This window comes from Artibeus jamaicensis, unplaced genomic scaffold (genome assembly GCF_021234435.1).
Source record: "Artibeus jamaicensis isolate MK-2021 breed Jamaican fruit bat unplaced genomic scaffold, CSHL_Jam_final contig_471, whole genome shotgun sequence".
Lineage (NCBI taxonomy): Eukaryota > Metazoa > Chordata > Mammalia > Chiroptera > Phyllostomidae > Artibeus > Artibeus jamaicensis.
The window spans coordinates 984,871-1,003,200 of NW_026521850.1; the positions used below are offsets into that span (position 1 = coordinate 984,871).

General features: G+C 66.2%; 2 protein-coding genes across 2 annotated transcripts in view; one reads left to right on the forward strand and one right to left on the reverse strand.

Moving 5' to 3' along the window:
- The window catches only part of SURF4 (surfeit 4), a 10,836-nt gene extending 5,974 nt beyond the window's left edge, over positions 1–4,862 (reverse strand). The window contains exon 1 of the mRNA XM_037127707.2: positions 4,676–4,862. Coding sequence (XP_036983602.1) covers positions 4,676–4,723 — 48 coding nt within the window. The 5' untranslated portion in view covers positions 4,724–4,862. The remainder of the gene's footprint in view (positions 1–4,675) is intronic.
- STKLD1 (serine/threonine kinase like domain containing 1) overlaps positions 3,832–18,330 on the forward strand; it is a 19,352-nt gene continuing 4,853 nt past the window's right edge. Inside the window, exons 1-13 of the mRNA XM_053667787.1 lie at positions 3,832–3,904; positions 6,964–7,050; positions 7,924–7,968; positions 9,161–9,235; positions 9,951–10,052; positions 11,795–11,865; positions 12,536–12,651; positions 13,950–14,068; positions 14,484–14,647; positions 15,258–15,388; positions 16,020–16,103; positions 17,402–17,518; positions 17,778–17,918. Of these exons, the coding sequence (XP_053523762.1) occupies positions 9,164–9,235; positions 9,951–10,052; positions 11,795–11,865; positions 12,536–12,651; positions 13,950–14,068; positions 14,484–14,647; positions 15,258–15,388; positions 16,020–16,103; positions 17,402–17,518; positions 17,778–17,918 (1,117 nt within the window). The 5' untranslated portion in view covers positions 3,832–3,904; positions 6,964–7,050; positions 7,924–7,968; positions 9,161–9,163. The remainder of the gene's footprint in view (positions 3,905–6,963; positions 7,051–7,923; positions 7,969–9,160; positions 9,236–9,950; positions 10,053–11,794; positions 11,866–12,535; positions 12,652–13,949; positions 14,069–14,483; positions 14,648–15,257; positions 15,389–16,019; positions 16,104–17,401; positions 17,519–17,777; positions 17,919–18,330) is intronic.

The following is an 18,330-nucleotide window of genomic DNA, read 5'->3' on the forward strand; positions in this document are numbered from 1 at the left end:
GGTCCCAGGCCCTCCCGGTCAGTGCTGGAGTCCACGCAGAGAACACGCACAGGACACGCACGCCCCGCACGACTGTGAGCTCCACAGCAGACAGGGCTCGGGACAGAGGGCACCATGCCCCCTCCCGCTCCTGCCGGACGACACTTTCAAAATGCCCAGCAACGGTGCGAGCGCCCTGGCCCCCAGCAGGCACACAGCACCCCCCCTGCAGCCAGGCCTCCTGCCAGGGCCTCACCAAGACCTTAGCAACGACACAGGCCTCAGCAGGACAGGGCTCCCGGGGACGTCACAGCCCAGGGTGGGTGCTTGGTGAGGCCGAGTAGACTGAGAGACTAGAGCCATGGTGGGCCGCTGGGTGGGTGGGGGCTGGGGGGACGGCAGGCAGGATGCAAGGACGGAGGGCAGCGGTGCTCTGACTTACTTCCCAAGTGGCGCTCACCAGGCAGGCCCGCGAGCCGGCGCCCTGGGCTCGCGCCCTGTCTGCAGGAGGCTGGCGGGCGGGAGGCCTCCAGGACGAGCCCGGACTCCTAATTTCAGTGTCTGGGTCGGAGAATGAAAGAGCAACGGCAGAGCCTTCCCTCAGACGGGTGACTCACTGCCCCCCGCCCCCTGGGCAGACAGGCCGGGGGGGGGGGGGGGGACGGCTGTGGCCACCCTGTGGAAACCTGCCGCCACGGCCCAGGCCCCGTGCTCTGACCCGAGCGAGCACCTGGCTTCCAAAGTCAAGTGTGGCCTGGACGCAGGCGGCCTTCCTGTCTCCTTGTCCGGCCCGTACACAGATGCCCCCCGCCCCTGGCCACCCTCCAGTGGCACCCAAGGCGACTAGACACGAGGGAAAGAGCCGTGGTCAACGGCATGAGGCCCAGCCCGGTTCCCACCTCATCTCCGACATTGGTCTCAGTCACCTTGGTTCAGACTTGGCCACTGAGCCCACTCCAAGCTGCTCTCGGCAGTGTCCCTAGGCCAGTGCTCCCTCGGGGGGCAGAGAAGGACCTGGCTACGGGCCCCCGGGCAGCACCCGGGGGGGAGCTGTTACCTGGCTGGTGGTCCCACTAGGCTGGCGTCCAGCAGCCCTCGGCCCAGGGCCCGGAGCGACTGGGGCTGGAGGCACCTTCGGGAGGGACAGCCACCCCGAGGGCTGCCTTTCACAGGGTCTCCGAAGCTCATGACCAAGCCCCGCTGACAGCAGCTGAGGTTCTTCCCAAGGGGCTGCTACTCCGGAGCCCTGAGGGGACTCAGGAAGCGCGAGGACACCAGACTGAGCCGTCACTCTGGGACGGAGCCGCCTGCAGTGCCGCCTGCAGTGCCGGCACGGCGCACACCCACTTTCTCTTCCTGTCCCGGGCCCAAGGGCCAGGGAGGCCGCCTGCGCCTCCTGGCTAGTGGAAACTCCGAGGAGGAGGGAACAGGCGGCCGGCCTTCCTTACCGCCAAGGTCAGGGGCTGTGCTCTCGTGGGCCGGGCCACGCAAGCCTGCGGCGCTGCCTCCGGCACATCCACTGTGAGCCCAGGACTCCCAGCCGGTCTCCCCGAGTGCTGCCCCTTGGCTTCGTGCCGCACCCGGAGGGACAGGCAGAGGTCGGCTGGGCTTTCTCCACAGACAGGCCACAGGTGACAGAGGGGCTCCCTAACCGCAGGGGCACAGCCAAACGGCAGAGAACCCAGCGGCGCCTCACCCCCCCTGCCCCGAGGAAGCCTCACTAACCACAGCCTCGCCAAGTCCCCACCCCAGACAGGTGAGCGGGGAAGAGGGCGTCAGCGCTCTGCCTTCCTCTCTCCCCACTCCTGAAGCGCAGGGCAGGAAGCCCTGGTGGCGGGTGGGGATGAGGGTCAGAGCAGAGGAAAATGCATGGCACCCGTGGGCTGTGAGCCCAGGGCCTGACTGCAGTGGCCGTGCTGGGGCAGCGTGCTGTGAGGCTGTCCTCACCACCCAGCACTCTCCCAGAGGCTGCAGGAGCTCCTGGGGTGACAGCCTTTGGCCGGGCTCTGTCACACCGGGGGGCAGGAGACAAGGGCAAGACCGCACTGGAGAATGGCCCCTCGCCGTGTGCACGTCACCTTGGTGACCAGCTGGTGGGTGTCACGTCCTGGACATGGGCCGAGAGCACCAGCGCAGAGTGGGGTGTCTCTGCGGGACGCTGAGTTCACACGCCTCAGCCCCGCAGACCGAGCTCCGGTGGCTGCTGAGCGCCTGGCTCCCACAAGGAGCACACTCAGCACTTTCTGCGGCACCTGGCCCCCTGGGGGTGGGAGGGCGCTGTCCCAGGCTGCCCAGGGCAAGGGCCTGATGCCAGGGCCAGCTAACCAGACGGCTCACCCTGCGCTCTCGCCGCTGTGAACCTCAATGAAAGGTCACGGACGGCCATGCAGCCTCCCTCCACGTCCGAGGACGGAGACACTGGCTGGTCCCCCTCGGGCCAGAGCAGTGTGCACAGAGGGCTGGCCCCGGGACGGTGCAGGAAGGGCCAGAGTTCCTGGCTTAACTGCCCGAGGGTGAACGGGCCTTTTTCTGTGATGCTCTCAGCAACTCTGGCTTCCGGGTCAAATCCCGCCACTTCATCTCTGCTTCTGTTTTCTGAAGGCAAAGGCTAGAGAAGGGCAGGCACGTGGCACTGTCTGATGTTTCCCCATTCCCTTCAGATTAGATCGCGTTCACTTGAAAGGCCTGGACTCTCGTCCCTCTGTTACTGGCTGCTTGCTTAGCTTTGCCACTATGTGGACACATTACAAACAAGAGTGCGAACCCAGCTGGGCTACATTTGCTCCCGGGAAGCCGAGACTCCGGCTCTGCTGCGTGGACCTGCCTAGGGTAGCAGGGCCAGGCCTCTAGACCCCTGCGTCACCCACATGACCTCTGCCATCCCCAGGGCAGCCAACCCACCCTCCCGGGCCACTCTGGTTTTCAGGCTGCGTGCGCCTCTTCGCCCTCACGCCAGAGGAGGGACTCTGGCCTTGGAGGGCCTCGCTGGTCTTCCCGGCGCAGCCCTCACTTGGTACCACTGCCCTGCGCGCCCCACCAGGGCCTTTCCGGGCCCCAGATTCTGCGAGTTCGTGTAAAGCAGTCAGAATGCACAGAGGGCGCGTGGCCGGGACAGACGGCAGTGCCTGCTGGCAGGGTGCTGACCGTGTGACAGTCGGCAGCAGCCTGGCCAGAGCCGTTGTGTCTGGACTTGGTTGTGAAATTCACTTGCAAAATCAGGTTCCTCCAGGCCGAACGGCAGGGCCCCGGCCCTCGCGGCTCCCTCGGCTGAAAGGAGCTGACTTTCCCAGGGGTTGCTGATTGGGGAGATAAAACTGGGTCACCAACATTATGTCAGTGAACACCGACCAGGCCTGCGTGGTTCTGGAGAGCCTGGCTCTGAGAAGGGTACAGGTTTGAAACTGTGCCTGCAGACTCCAGGCGGAAGCCTCAAGAAAGGCTGAGCTCCATAGCAATGCCCCCACCCCTACCGTTTTTATAGCATGGGGCCACAGCAAAGCGGGACACTGGGGACCCAGCCACCCCGGGGGCGAAACGGAAAATCTTGTTCACTGATAACTAATCAGAAAACACTCGTTTTTTGTTTTTTAAAAAGCACACACAAGTCTTCCAAGAATCGTAGCCGCAGAGTTGGGTGGCTGGGTGTCCCCCTCCCCCGGAGTCAGGAACTGGCCCTCGCTGCTCTGAACTCAGGCAAAGCCTATACGAATGCCTGTCTGGGGCCACCGGCGGACAAGGACCAGCTTGCAGACTGAGGGACCCCCCCCTCTCTGCCAAGGCTGGGTGCTATGTCCCCTCTGCCTGCCAGGAGGACCTCTGATCTGACAGCCTCACTCAGCCGCCCACCTGGCGGCTCCCCTGGCCTGCCCGGGCAGCCTGGGAAGGAGAACCAGGGAAGCCCAGCGTCCCCTCCTCCCGGGCTTGTGTAAGACAGATCCTTATTCAATTCTGCCCCGGGGCAGAGTCCAGGGAGGGAAACTGTGGGGTCAAGGGGACCCCACCGAGTCCACACACCTGGGGAACAGAAAAGAAAAGGGCTGTGCTTTCTGCCGTTGGGGTGCATACCAGGGCGCCCCCTTTCCTCCAGGAGGACCCCCAGACTGCCTTGTCTGACCAACCCCGCTTCAGCATCCAGCTCCCCACCCCGCCTCCTAGGAGTGCCCAGGCAAAGGAGAGGCGGGCAGGGATCACCCCAGCAGCCGGAATGGGGGGCGCTCCCCAAGCCCCCCAGGGCTCGGGCCGCGGCCTCAGGGGGCGGAGAGGCAGCCGCTCACACCCCTCGCCTTCCAGGAAGGCCGGGCCAGGCTAGGGGGACGGGTCACCGGAGCTAAGTGCCGAAGCAGGGACCGAGAATATACCCCAGACCGTGGTGAGGAGATCGTGGTGGGGCAGGCTGGGCTCGGGAGCTGGGTCTGGGGGCGTCCCAGGCCGGGAGAGGCAACGAGCCCAGGCCGAAGGGTCGTGGTTGGGGGGAGGGGGTACGATCCCAGCGATGAGATCGGTGGGATCCGAGGGGTGAAGACGCGGCCCAGGCTTCGGGGAGACCCTGCCGGGCTCGGGGAGGAGGGCCGGCTCTGGGAGCCTTCGGGGCGCGGGGTCCGGGAGTGGAGAGCGGGGGACCCGGAGGAGGAGGCCGGCGGAGGGGGCTCGGGGGAGGGGGCCCGGGGCGGGGAGGCCGCCGGGCCGCAGGCCGCACCTGGTCGGCGAAGTCCTCGGCCGTGCCCATCAGGTCGTTCTGGCCCATGGCGGCGGCGGGAGGCTCGGCTCACTCGCTCGCTCGCTCCGCGTCCGCCCCTTCGGCACCCGCGCCCTTTGCGGCCTCCACAGGAAGTGCCCGGCGGCCGGCCTGGCTTCTAGTCGGCTGCCACGTAGGCCAAGCCTTAAAGGGGCCGCGCCGGCGGGCCCGCCCGGGCCGCGCCTTAAAGGGGCCTCGCACCACCCGCAGCCACACCGCCCACCGCGCTCGCCGCTCCGCCCTCCGCGCCCTTAGGCCCGCCCCCCACGTCGCCTATCACGCGTTAGGCTCCGCCCACCGCGCTTTGAGGTCGTCGGCCCCTCCTGGCCCCGCCCATCGCGCTCGGCCCCGCCCACGGTGTTGGATACTTCACACAGCACGAAATTTAAAACGGTCAGGCCTCTTAGCGTCCGCTCGCCAGAGGGACACACCGGCGGCCCCGCGGATGCCGTTTGGGCAGGAGGGTCACGTGGTCAGGGAGACACACTCCGGGCCGAGGGTCTTCCCCAGGGTGGGGGATGGGGTGCTTGCCAAGATGCGGTCCGACTGAACATGCTCAGTCGAGGGTCCCACCGCTGGCGCCGGCTGGGGGCACACTGCTAGCGCGCCACCGAGGGAGATAAAGGACGAGTCATTATGGAAAAGTACAAGGTGCCGAGGTGTCCCCTGGCAGGGAGGCTGGGGGGACAAGGGCCCGACTGTCTGGGATAAGCCACAAGGGACCTGGACCTCCTGCTGCCACCCAGAACCCCTTCTTGGTTTAACGGTCGCAGTCTCGGTAGTGGCTGCGAGTGTGCTCTCCCCCACCAAGGAAGCGCTGGACACGCTTTTTGGCCAGTGACTGCCTCCAACTCGGAGGGTTCCCCCAAAGGTGGCCTCCTGGGTGCCCTTTGCCTCTCTGGGCCTCACTTTACCCCTTTTTGAAACCGTGGATGAAATTAAGGACTCCCTGGCCTCATCTGCCTGAATGTTGCCCATAGAGGACAGTTCCGTCCTCCTCTCACCCGTCCGTGGGCTTGGGCCCACGTGGACAGGACACCCAGAATGCCCACAGTTCATAGGAGCCCCCAAACTCCCAACACACCTTGTCAGTAGTCCCCAGCAGGGGGGCTCGGGCCGTTTCCTTGGCCTGTGAACAGGTGTAGGACCTGAAACATTCACCAAAGGAAAGCTGCAGAATTCAAACCCGTGAACGTCTAATTAAATGCTTCTGTGGGTAACACGTCAACTCCACACAATGTTCGGTGTGGCCTTTGTGAAAATGCCATTCTCCAGAAAATCATCTGTGCCTGAAACTTTCTTTCTCACTTTGGAGGACTCCAGGGCAGCCCACCGGTGGTGAAGCAGGGGGTTTCGGGGGGCCAGAGGTTTAGAGGTAAAGTCACCGTTTCAGGGGAGAAAAACATGGTGACCCTGCACCTAGGTGCTCTGTGCAGTTTGCCGCCCTGGATGAGGGCCTGCGCATCTCACAGCAGCGTCGCCGGCTCAGGACGCTGCCCCTGTCACTCCCTGAGCGGGGTCCAGGCTGCTCTCAGGGGCTGGGTCACAGGACCCTCAAACTCTTCTGGACTCAGAAAGCCCCGAGACCCGAGGTTCTGCCCCCCCACCTCTCCTCTGTGACCCGCCCCGCCTCCTCCATCCATCATCCAGCCTTGCCCCCTGACGCCCATGTACGAGTGGCGGCCATCTCTCGGCAGGTCCGGCTCCTGGCCAGGCTCCAGGGTCGGACCCTGAGTGAGTTCCAGTCTAATCTAGGCTGTCTCATCTACTAGAGCTGCAGCCTTGGGCAGGACCTGTCCCCTGGGCCTTCGCCTCCCCCAGCGTGGACATGGAGATGGCGGGAGTGGGGACCGGCATGCAGAGTGCATGGCATGCTGCCAGGCACACACGTGGCTGTGCCTATGATTATACCAGATACTTTCTTGTTTGGATGCCTAGTTTGGGGGGGGGGCGGCGTCGTGGGGGCGGAGGGAGGGACGAACTCTGGGCTGGCTCTCGGGTGCTGCTGGTCCTCGCTGCAAACTGAAGACGGGCACAGGGCTGAGGGGAGAGCTCCGGAGCTGGCCCCGGAGAGCTGGGCTCGGGTTCAAGCCTCGAACAGCTCCTAGGCCTCGCCAGTCATTTTCTCTGTCTGCCGGACAGGGTGGAGACGCCTGAGGGCCGGAAGGGAAGGCAGGGGAGCCGACCGCACTTTGGGATGGGAAAAGCTGGGTGAGTTTCCTGAAAGCCTCTTCCCTTTCTGCTGGTAGGTGTTGGACCAGCTGAACCCCGGGGCCTTGGGGGTGAACCTGGTGGTGGAGGACAGAAAAAGCAAAAGAAGGCTTGTGCTGAAGCAGGTAAGCGGCTGTGCCCAGGTACCCAGTGAGGGCGGGTCCCCTTGTCAAGGGGCTTCCTGATGCGACAGACACAGCTGGACTCCTTCCGGCCAGCAGCCTCCAGGCAAACCCAGTCAGGCAGGGGTGGTATGGGGTAGCGCGAGGCACTCCAGCTTCCCCTCACACGTGGCTGTCACCTCGATGTAGAGAAAGTGCCCCTTTTCACCCTGACAGCAGCCACAACCAGAAATTCAGTGAAGTGTCATCTCATTCAGTTCCCGCTGGCCCAGCAAAGCCGGAGCCACGGTCCCACTTCACAGTCCCGGACAGGTGGCGGGGCTCTGGGAGGCTGAACGCACGCCGGGGTCACGCAGCCCCCAAGACGATTTGAACTCAAGCTGCCTCCCTGGGGGCCCCCAGTTTTACAAAAGGGGGCAGGGACTCGGCCAAGGTCACACCGAGCTAAGAACCAGACACCAGGCCCTCTGTCCGGCACAGCAGGGTGCAGTGCACACTGTAGCGGGACAGCCCTTGTGTGTCCAAGTCTGGTGGGCCTGGCGAGCTAGGGGCCCAGGGGAACAAGCTGGCACCCCCTGGTGGTAGAGATGGTGGGGACACCCGTGCCGGCGGCGAGCCCTTCTGCTCTGCCAGGCCTCCTGTCTGTGGGCTTGGAGTCCTCACCCACCTCTCGCTCCATCGCTGGCCCATGCGGGGATGGCCTCGTTGTCTCCTGGGCAAACAGGAGCTTTTTAAAAAGTCAGTGCAGGCGGTGTTGATGGTGCTGGTGATGGTAGAGATGGTAACGGTAAAGATGGTGTCGGTGGTGGTGTTAGCAGTGATGGCGGTGAAGGCTCACGACCTGTTTACTGAACTAGTGCCGGTGCATCTCTGCAGGTGGAATGCCTTGACGATCACCATGCCAACGAGGCCCTGGAGGAGGTAACCCTGGGTGGCTCCCCGCAGAGTGATGGGGGAAGCCTGGGTGGTGGCAGGAGGGGGAACCAGAGCCGGCAGGCTGTGAAGCTCATCTGCACTCAAACAGGCCCCTGTCCACCTGGGCGCAGACAAGTCCATGTGCACGTTCTCAGAGGAGGCCACGGGCGCGTGTCCACCCAGTCCCTCGGCTCGTCTCCCAGTAACCGCCTCCTAAAAAATGTTTCCAGTGATGAAAATGCCCGTCCCAGTCAGAGCCCCGGAAAGCACAGAGCTGTGCAGCAAGGGCGCTGTGCACCGTCTCCGCTCGCTCCCCCGGCGGAGCCGGCGCGCCCTCCCGGCTGCAGCTGCGGCGGTGGTGACTGCTGCACACTTTGGTCACTCCGAGAAGGCTCTGAGCCACGTCGCCCGGTTGAATTTCACTGGGTGGTGTCTGCCGCCCTGTGTGACCGTCCCTCGTTGTCCTCGGTCTGCAGGGTCTGCAGTGGCCAGCTTTCAACTCTTGCCCACAACACAGCAATTGGGTCCCCAGTGTGACCGGCATGCAGGGATGGGCCCAGGCCACATTCCGACAGAGGGACAGAAAGCCCACCTGTGGCCCCCAGACCCTCACAGCTTCCCACGTTCCGGCCCCTTCCACGGCCCCCGGGCGACCTGGTCTCACGTCCAGCCCGTCCACACGGGCGCAGTCCTGGCTCTCAGTCACAGTGGGATGGCAGGAGTCCTTTCTGCTGCCTGCTGTGTCCCTTCTCACCACACTTCCAGCTGGGGGTGGGGGCAGGGGACCCGCAGGCAGGCCAGGGCACCTCGTACACCCTCTCCCATTAGCCCCCCACCTTCTCCCGCCACCCCGCCTGTCTCTCTTCCTGCCCCGCCAGGTACTTGGCCAGCATCGGGGCCCTCAGTCCTTGTGACACCCCTGCCAGGCAGATGCCACGGTCACACTGTTTTCGGGTGAGGCTCAGAGGCTCAGAGAGGTTGAGGAGCTGCTCCTCCGTCACACAGCACAGGCTGCATGTACCTGCTGCAGCTGGGACCCGGTCACGTGGCTGCTAACCGGCAGCCAGCCACGCACTGTCCTTGTGCCCTGCCTGCCCGGAGCAGGAAGCCGGTGTTTTTGTTGGCGTGTGGGACTGGGAAGCACAGACGGAGAGTCCGGGCCCCGACCACCTCCCCTCCTCTGTTCTTGTGCCCGCAGCTGATGCCGCTGCTGAGGCTTCGGCACGCCCACATTTCCATGTACCGGGAGATGTTCATCACGTGGAACAGCCAGGTGGGTCACTCGGCAACTGCAGGAACGGTGGACTGCCGGCAGAGTGCCGCGCACCACGGTCCCCCCTTGAGTGGCAGTGGCGGTGACTGTAAATGTGGCCACCCTGACTTGGCACTTTCTGGGGCCACACTGGGGGCTTTCTCGGCAGGTGCAGGTGTGCCCCAACAGCCTCAGTGGGGAGGGGCGGTTGTCCCAGTTCAGAGACACCAGGTCCCCCAGTTTCTCACCCAGTTGGTGGCCCAGCCGGGAGGTGAGGCCAGGCGTCTGTGACTCCGGCACCTCACTCATTCGGCCCCTGAGCTGGTTCCGCAGCCAAAGGCTCCTGCGTGTCCGTGTTCCCGAGGGTGGTGCCTTGCTCTTCGCAGAGGGAGCAGGCAGGCTTGGGGGTGGGGGCGTCCCCTTGCTGCCCCTCCTCAGAGGCCCTGACCTGCTGTGCCGGGGCCTCCTCAGGCAGCCCCTCTGAGGGAGGGCAGACGGAAGCTGAGCCTGAGACAGGGAGTGCTTCTCCCCGTGGAGGGGCGGGGTCCTCGGCCCTGACGTCCACAGTGCAGGTGCCGTGGGGGGGGGGCGAAGACCCGAGCAGGGGGCACTCACAGGGGCTCGAGTGCCCCGGCCGCAGTGGGCAGAGCTCCCCCAGCCACCACGGACAACAAGTGGCCAGGGCTTCTGGGGCCAGAGCTGCGGCCCCCAGCCAAGGGGCCCCTGTCCCCAGCAGACCTCCTCCTTGTTGCTCTGCCTGGTGATGGCCTACAGCGAGGGAAGCTTCCAGAAGGTCATCGAGGAGAAGAGGGAGGAGAAGGAAGTCATCGACTGGGAGGTGAGACAGACCGTCCGGGGCCACCTGGACCCTTAGGACGTCGCAGGCCCCCCAATGGGAGTGGGGCGGAGGGGACGGCAGGGCCCCTGGGGCCTGTCTGCCCATGTCCTGGGGTCCGTGTATACAGCTAGGCACACTCACACGGCCGTACCGCACAATCTCCCGGAGCGCCACAGGGTCCTGGTCAGCCAGGACCCGGGTCCGGCCTCTGCTGGCCCTGAAGTCCGTGTGCGCAGACCGGCGGGCGCAGCGTCGTGAGGCACGCGGCCCGGGCTGCTCGCTCGTGCCTGGTTCCCCACGTGGCGCCCTTGAGGCCCACCCGCGCCGCGCGCACATCCGGACAACCTCCCTTTCTGTGGCCGCTGCTGCCGCAGCATCACGGCCATGCCGAGCCCGCGTCCATTCGGGGCCGTGAGGGACAAGGCGGCCCTGAACGTGGCTGGGGTTCTTTTGGTGACCCAGACACTCATTTTCCCGGTCAAACGCCGCGGCGAGCAGCCCCCGGGCAGCAGAACAGGCGTGGGCAGCCCCAGCACACGTTCCCGTTCCCGTGTTGCCCACAGGCCTGGCGGCCCGGGGCTCACTGTCACCGCCCATGGGAGCGTCTCGGCCGCGCCTCGGCGAGTCCCCCTGTTCACTCGAATGAAAGAAGACGCTGAGCTTTAGTGGTCGTGAGTGACCAGAGCGAGCACTTTCCGTCCCAGTGGAAACCGTCTCATATATGTTCGGGTTTTCAATCCGGCTTGTCTGTCGTTTCCTGCTGATCTGTGTGAGCTCTTTCTGTGTCCTGGGTGCAAGCGTCCAGACAGTCCTCTCCTCGCCAGTTCTCTTTTTTTCTCTCTAATCTTTACCTACTGGGTTGAAAGAGAGAGGAGGAGAGGGGACAGACAGGGAGAGAACCATCGACCTGTTGCCCCTTCTCGTGTGCTCACCGCTGGTGAGCCCTGGCCAGGATCAGACCCACAACGTCTGCCTATCGCATGTTCTAAGCACCGGAGCTGCCCCGCTGGGCTGGCTGGCTCTCTCAACAGGGCGAGTTCCCTGTTGCAGCCAAGTCGGCGCATCAGCATCCTCCGTGGGCTGGTGTCTGTGTCCTGTGGGAGAGGCCCCTCCTGCCCCAGGGCCACGTGGTGGCCAGAGCTAGGTCGAGGTGGCTTTCACAGTTAGGCCCCACGGTCCGCCCCAGATGGCTTGCGCCTGCCCGGGCGCCGAGTACCTGTGCTCAGGGGCACCTCACATCGTGTCCCCGGGGGAGGTGGGGCCTCTCCAGCCCAGGAGTGTCCTCAGAAGCCCAGCGGTGAGCTGGCCTGGGTGGAGGGTGGACGGGGGACATCCCGGGGTCCTGCCCACCCGGCCACTGGCTGACACCCCAGCGTGGAAGCCCAGGGGCACGTTGGACAGTCACTGCCCTGGAGTTGCCCTTGTTTGTGATGCTTCCAGAACCTTCTCTGCCAGGGCTCTTTTCATTGCCATGATCGGTGAGCCCAAGCAGGCACCAAGGACTTCACCCTCTCTGCCGCCCAGCAGGCCCACAACCACGGGTGGGGCACTCGGGGTCCCCGAGTGGAGACAGGGGTGCGGGGTCTGAGCTCTCAGCCGGTGAGGCCACCTGCAGCCAGGCCGGTCCTGCTGGCTGCTGGGCGGGGTCGCGGACCTGGAGGAGCAGCTGCAGGGCCCCCACCCCCACCCACCCAAGCGAGGCTGCAGCCCCCGCGACACGGCGCCTCTCGCTCTCCCCCCAGTGGATGTACAATGTGCTGGGCCAGGTGCTGGACGCCCTGGAGTTCCTGCATCAGCTGGACATCGTCCACAGGTGACAGGGGTCGGGGGCCGGGTCCCCTCGGACACCAGTGCCTGGGTGCGGGACCCAGGGGGATGGGTGGGGCCTCGGCGCATGCGCCTGGCTCCCGTCCAGAGCTCCGCCCCGACCTCCAGGGACTCGCCCTCCCCACTCGGCTTCATGGGGGGCCAGGGGAGTGCGAGGCCGGTTCTAAAGTGCAAGGGAAGAGAGCAGATAACAGTCTCCGGACCGGAGGAGAGATTGGCTGCCGTGGCCTCTGGCCCTGGTCGGTGGCCAGACTGCGACCCGCCCCCAGTCCTGCCCCTGGCATCTGTGGTCTGAGGGGCCGGGAAGGAGGTTGGGTGGGATCCATGTCATAGCTCCAGAAGGGGAAATCAGGCGGACCCTGTGTCTGAGGGCAACACTCAGGGCTCCAGCTCGACCGCCCCCCCCCCCCCACACCAGCTAAGGCATCGAAGCTCAGACCTGGGAGGAGCCGCAGAAGGATGGGGCGGGTCCCCACCTGCAGGCCGCTCGTTTCCTGCAATGTAAAATGCCCGGCTGAATTTCCTGTGTGTAGGAGGAAAGTGGGCTGCAGAGGGGCCTCCGTGGGAGGGAGGGGCGGGGCTGGGTGGGGCGGGGGTAAGGTTCAGGGCACACGCGGGCCGGTGGGTGGGGCGTGATGGTGTCCCCTTGGTTTCAGGAACCTCAAGCCCTCCAACGTGGCCCTGGTCAATCGCAACCATTGCAAGCTGCAGGACCTGAGTGCAGCCGCGCTGATGACCCACAGAGCCAAGTGGACCATCCGAGCAGAGGAAGGTGGTCGCCTCCCCCCCATCGGCTGTGGTAGCTGGGGAGCCTTGGGGGCAGGGCCGTCCACCTGAAGCTGGCTGCTCGAAGTCCAGCGGGTGGTGGCCGCTCCGAGGGCCGGAACGTGGTGATGTCAAAACCGTCTTTGCTCCGAAGGTCCCCACACAGCCCTCCCGGGCTTGCGGAGGCTCAAACCCCGGGTGGAAGCAGCAGCCCGCCGGCGGGGAGGGAGGCTCGAGGGGGCCTCACAACCCCCAGAAAGGGCTGACCACCGTGAGGGGAGACGAAGGGGATTGGGGGACGACCGTGACATGCACAGACAGAAGGCTGTGGGGGGCCAGGCGCTGAAGGGACCCTGGGATGGATGAGCCCGGAGTCCGGGACGTGAGCTCCCCCACCTTTGAAATGACGGCGGGGCAGAGGGAGCCAGGCGTAGGGCAGGAGCGTCAGGAAGGAGAGCACCGCTGTGGTGGGGCGCCCCAGAGCCCTGGGGGGCAGGTGCTGGTGGCGCTGACCTGCTGGTCGATGCACAGGAAACGGATGGGTGGACAGATGTGTGAACAAAGGGACAGACAGGTGGGTGGGTGGATCTGCTGGGAGTGTGGATGGTGGGGGCCCCTGGCAGCCACCCCTGCTCTGTTGGACTAGGGAATGGAGGGCCACAGAGGGAGGGGCTGCCTGCGGCTGGCCACGGCCTGACAGCTGGACCCAGGACCCTGCTCAGGAGGCTCCTCATCGGGTTCAGATTAAGAAACGAGGGCGGGGCGACTGTAGGTCTGCCCCGTAGGTCCTGTAGGACCTACGTTTAAAGGGGCAAGATGCGCCCTGACCCACGCGGCTCTGCGGGTTGGGCGTCGCCCTGCAGGTGGAAGGGTTGTGGGTTCAGTTCAGGTCAGGGCACAGGCCTGGGGTGCTGGCCAGGTCCCCAGCGGGGGGCATGCGAGAGGCAACCACACATTGATGTTTCTGTCCCTCTCTTTCTCCCTCCCTCTCCCTCTCTCTAAAAATAAATAAAGTCTTTCAAAAAAATGAAAAAAAATAAATAAAGGAGCAAGATGTCGCAGAGGGGGCAGACTGAGCCTGCCTTCCTCCTTCTCCTGCACCCACGGCAGCCACCGGGAGGGCACCTGCCGAGGCAGGCGGCTCCAGGAAGACCAGGGCGGGTGGGGGGCTGGCGGGGGGCCCCTTCCTCCCTCGCCCGGCAGACGCTGACCCCGCCTCCCCGAGCAGGGCGGCCAAGGGCTTCTTTCTTAAGCTGCTGCTTCCCTGGGGAGGCCGGGGCTCACGGCCCCCTCTCTGGCCAACAGACCCCCTTCACAAGTCTTGGATGGCGCCCGAGGCTCTCGACTTCCACTTCACGGAGAAGGCCGACATCTGGTCCCTGGGCTGCATCATTCTCGACATGGTCAGCTGCTCCTTCCTGGGGGTGAGCCCCAAACCCCACACCCCGGCCTGCCCCCGGCCCCCGGCCCTGGGTAACCGAGACCCCAGGCCCCTGCAGGCGTCCTCATCACCCCTGTCGGTGGCAGGACGGACCCCAGGTGTGCCTGGCGGTCCCTGTTTGAGTTTAGGATGGGTTCGGCTGCAAGCCATCGGGGCCGGACCTATGCTTGTCACCTGTGGGCTGGAGTGGTGACGCGTCCCCACTGTGGGGCCCGGCGCAGCCTGAGGGACCCCGCCGGTGGGCAGGAAGGAGGGTTGTGCCCCATGGCCCTGGACACTGGCTTCTCTCTGAGCCACCACTCCTTCCAGAAGGACTCGGGGGTCCAGTGGAAGGCGGAGGTGGCAGCCACCTCTCCCCACCCGCTCACCGCTCACTCATCATCCCCGTCCCCTCGCAGGCCACAGAGGCCATGCTGCTGCGCACGTCCATCCGGAGCCAGCCGGAGGGCCTGCAGGCCGTCCTGAGGGCGGTGCGGGAGAGGCGGGTCCCCCACGTCGAGACCTTCTGCTCCCTTCTGCCCGAAATGCTGCAGGTCGACCCCTCGGAGCGGATAACGGTCAGGTGAGCTCCAGGTCCGGGGCTGCCCGCACTGCGGTGTCTGTCCACGCTTCTCCACCGCGTTCCGGGCACGGCCCCTGGCGGGCGTCTCCAGGGGTCTCCGTCCAGCCTGGTCTGGTGACGTGTCCTGGGGAACAGACAGGACGAGACCGACTTCTCCGTCTGGTGAGGGGCACGTGACCCCAGGATGCGGCAAACGTGCCGATTCTAGTTTATTTTCAAAATGAGAAAAGTGGACCTGCGGCGCTGAAGCCAGCCTGGGCAGTGTCCACCTTCACCGCGGGTGCAAAAGCTGGGTTTTGGTGTGTTTTTGTGGAGGAAGGACTCACAGGGGCGGGAGTGCTGGGGCCCAGCACCCTCCTCCCTCCGCCTGGGCAGGGGACTCGGTCCCTCCCAGGGGTGGACTGCTGGGGCGCCAGGGAGACCCACCTGTGACAGGTGAGAGGTGTGCCAGATGGAGTCCACACGGCAGGGCGGGGGCCAGCGTCCACCTGGGCAGGGCCATCCCGAGAGTCCTGAAACTGCCCAGTGTCCGTCTGTCCATGCATCCATCCGTCTGGGGAGCGCCACGAGGGTCAGTTCACCCGCCACGTGGCTCTGTCACTCTCTCCAGGGACATCACTGAACGGGCCCTGGAGAACACCAACTTCAGGTCCCCAAGAGGCAACCTGGCGCCGTACCAGCGGGCGGTGCCCGAGTTCATCTCCCGCATCCTGCTGGAAGGCCACCTGTCCAGCATTTTAGGTGATGATGGGGGCCCAGGTGGGGGACACCATGGGCCGTGGTGTCTTAGCTCCCGAGGGCCAGCACCCCGTCCGAACCCGCTTCCCTGCCCCTGCGGTTGCTCAGCAGCCTCCTCACTCCCCGGCCCCTGATCGCCCAGCACCGGCCCCCACAGCCAGAGAGTTTCCCACACAGCAGCCCTCTCTGCGTGGTTAGCGCTCGCCCAGAACCCAGGCTGGCGGGTGCATCCCCGTGGGGGGAGAAAGCGGCGGGGGGTGGGGGTTCTGTCGGCAACAAGACACCCTCGGGCCTCTGTCACCGGCCCAGCACCCCGCACCCCGCACCCCGGGTGCCTGCCCCAGGCCCCACCACACGCCCCAGGCCGGGGCACAGGGGTTCTTTCAGGTCCCCCGGTGGCTCCGCCCTCCCTGCCCTGTGTCCCGGGTGGGGTGTGGGCAGGCCGCTCAGTCCTCCACCGGCCACGTGGCGCTCGGCAGGGACCCCACGCTGTCTGCCCACGCCGCCCCGTTCCTATGGAAGGGTGCCGGTGAGGCACTAGCTGCTCCGCTTCCCCGGCCCGTCCCGCGGCACGGGCTCTGGAGGCGGGCGGGCCCCTCTCCACGCCCTCCCCACACCCTCCTGTCCCCTGCAGAGGTCATGTACGACTTCCCCGGGCGGGCTGAAGTACAGCTCGAGGTCATGAACAAGCTCCTGACGATGCCCGAGGACCAGCTAGGTAGGGACCCCTCCCCTCCCCTCGCCCAGCTCCTCTTGGGGGGCCAGGCCTCTCTCCACGCCCCCCAGTAGTGTCCCTCGTGCTTCTGAGGCCGGTCTCTGTCCCCACGGGGCCCGTGCCTCTCCGACCCGCCTGGATGAGGCCTCAGTTCTGTGTGGCCACCGCCTCCCGGTGCAGGGCCCGAACCGTCTCCCGTGGCCTCTCTTCACCGAGCTCCACGGCTGCTGCCGCAGACACCACCACTTCCAGCAGCCCCCCTGGCGGCACCCGAGCGCCCTGGAGCCCACGCGGGGGCCTGGGTGCTTCCACGGGACACACTCCTGGGTGTGCAGGGCGTGAAGACCTCACGTTTTCACAGACACTGCAAACCGCCCCCCACGGGTGTGCCCCCCATCCCGTTTCCCCAACACGCCATCAACGAATGCGACCTTTTTAACTCAGCGAACATGCGGCTTCGTCAAATGTACCCGCTCAGCCTCCGTCTCAGCAGCTTGAAAACGACTTTCACTTACTCATCCATCTGTCCGTCCACCCACCCAGCTGCTTATTCCACTCATCTGTCCGCCCATCTGCCCACCATGCACCCACCAGTCCTGCATCCGTCTGCCCACCACTCATCCTTCCTCCAGGGTCCGTCCCACGGCCCCGGAGCACGGAGCCCCCTCCAGACCCCACGCTGCAGCAGCAGAGCCCTGGTCCTGGCCTTTCTCCTCCCGGCCCCCTCCCCCGCCACCCCCCGGAGCAGGCCGTGGAAGGGTGCTTCTCCCTTCCTGCAGGCACCGAGGGAGGCCGCGGGCCCCTTCCCATGGCGGCCTTTCCTGCCCCAGAGCCTGGCCTGCTTCAGACAGGTCTGGACAGGGACTGGCCCTGGCCTGGCTTCCTGGAGCCGGACTTCGGGCCCGAGAGGGGAGGGGCTCGGAGGGGGAAGCAGCGGTGGGGAAGGAGTGGGCCAGGGCGGACTCTTGGTCCCCTACCCGCCGCTGCCCCTCCCCCTCGCCAGTGCACAGCACAGCTGTGCAGGAAAGCCACGGGACCCCGGAGGGGCGGTCCTGGGGCAGGCGCGGCCAGGGGCTGCGGACGGGCACGCCGGTCCAGAGAAGTGCCGTCCGGTGTCCGCGTCTGCATGTGAGGGTGGCTGCAGGGGAGCTCTGGTCGCAGGGCTGTGGTCCTGAGGACGGTGCCGGGCGGCAACACGCTGAGCATGGTCGCCCTGCCTGACACCCTGCCGACGGCGGCCCCCTCCAGTGCCCAGTCTGGCCTGCCGTCTGCCCAGTGTCCCCCTGCCCCCGCCCTGCCAGGTCTGCCGTGGCCCGAGGAGCAGGTGGAGGACTTGGTCTTCATCATGAAGCTGCACCAGAGCACCCTGGACATCCAGCTGCGTGGCAGCTCCCTGCTGCTGCGCATCCTGGGCCCAGGTGGGTGCCCACCCCGGCCAGGGAGCTGGGTGGGCTCTCGGGGGCCCGCACCGCAGGCGCCGGCCCTTCGCCACTGGCCGCACGATCAGGCGGGTCCCCCACCTGTGAGTCCTCCACCCCCTCACACAAGCCCTCACGGGGCCCCGCTCAGTGGCAGTGGGACCGGGCCAACCTCCGCTTCCTGCACGGAGAGTGAGGGGCTGCCGCCCCCACCCCCGGTGCTGGGGCTGACCCGGGGCCTCTTCGGTCGGCCGGGCAGCGCTGGCACAGGACCCGGCCGCGGAGGTGCCCATGGGCGGCGAGCTCGCCTCCTTCCTGCTGAGCACCGCGCAGAGCCACCCGGAGGCCCGGCAGCTCACGGCGCTCGTGTACAGTCTCCTCACCATCATCTGCAGCCAGGGTGCGTCCGCCTGCCCGCCAGGCTCCTGAGGCCCCCGGGGTGGGCACCAGGAGGGGGGGCTGCACACGCCCGCCCCTCCCCCCAGCACCTGGTCAGGAGCCACAGATTCTCACCTGGAGGCTCGTGGCAGCCAAGGGCAGCTGGGCGATGGACCAGACAGCTGGCCACACGTCACTGGGCCACTGTGGAGGGGACAGGGCGCGTCACAATAGCAGGTGTCCACCTCGGTGGGCGGTCAGGCCCCCTGTCAGGTCGCCCACCAGGAACCAGACGGGTCCCAGAGGGTCCAGGCTGCTCAGTGGCCCAGGGGGTGGGGCTGGGGCCTGTGGCCCCCGGGACAACCACCTGGGACGGGCCCAGCAGGGGCCCTGTAGCGGGGAGTGCACCACCGAACAGCCTGCCCAAGGACAGT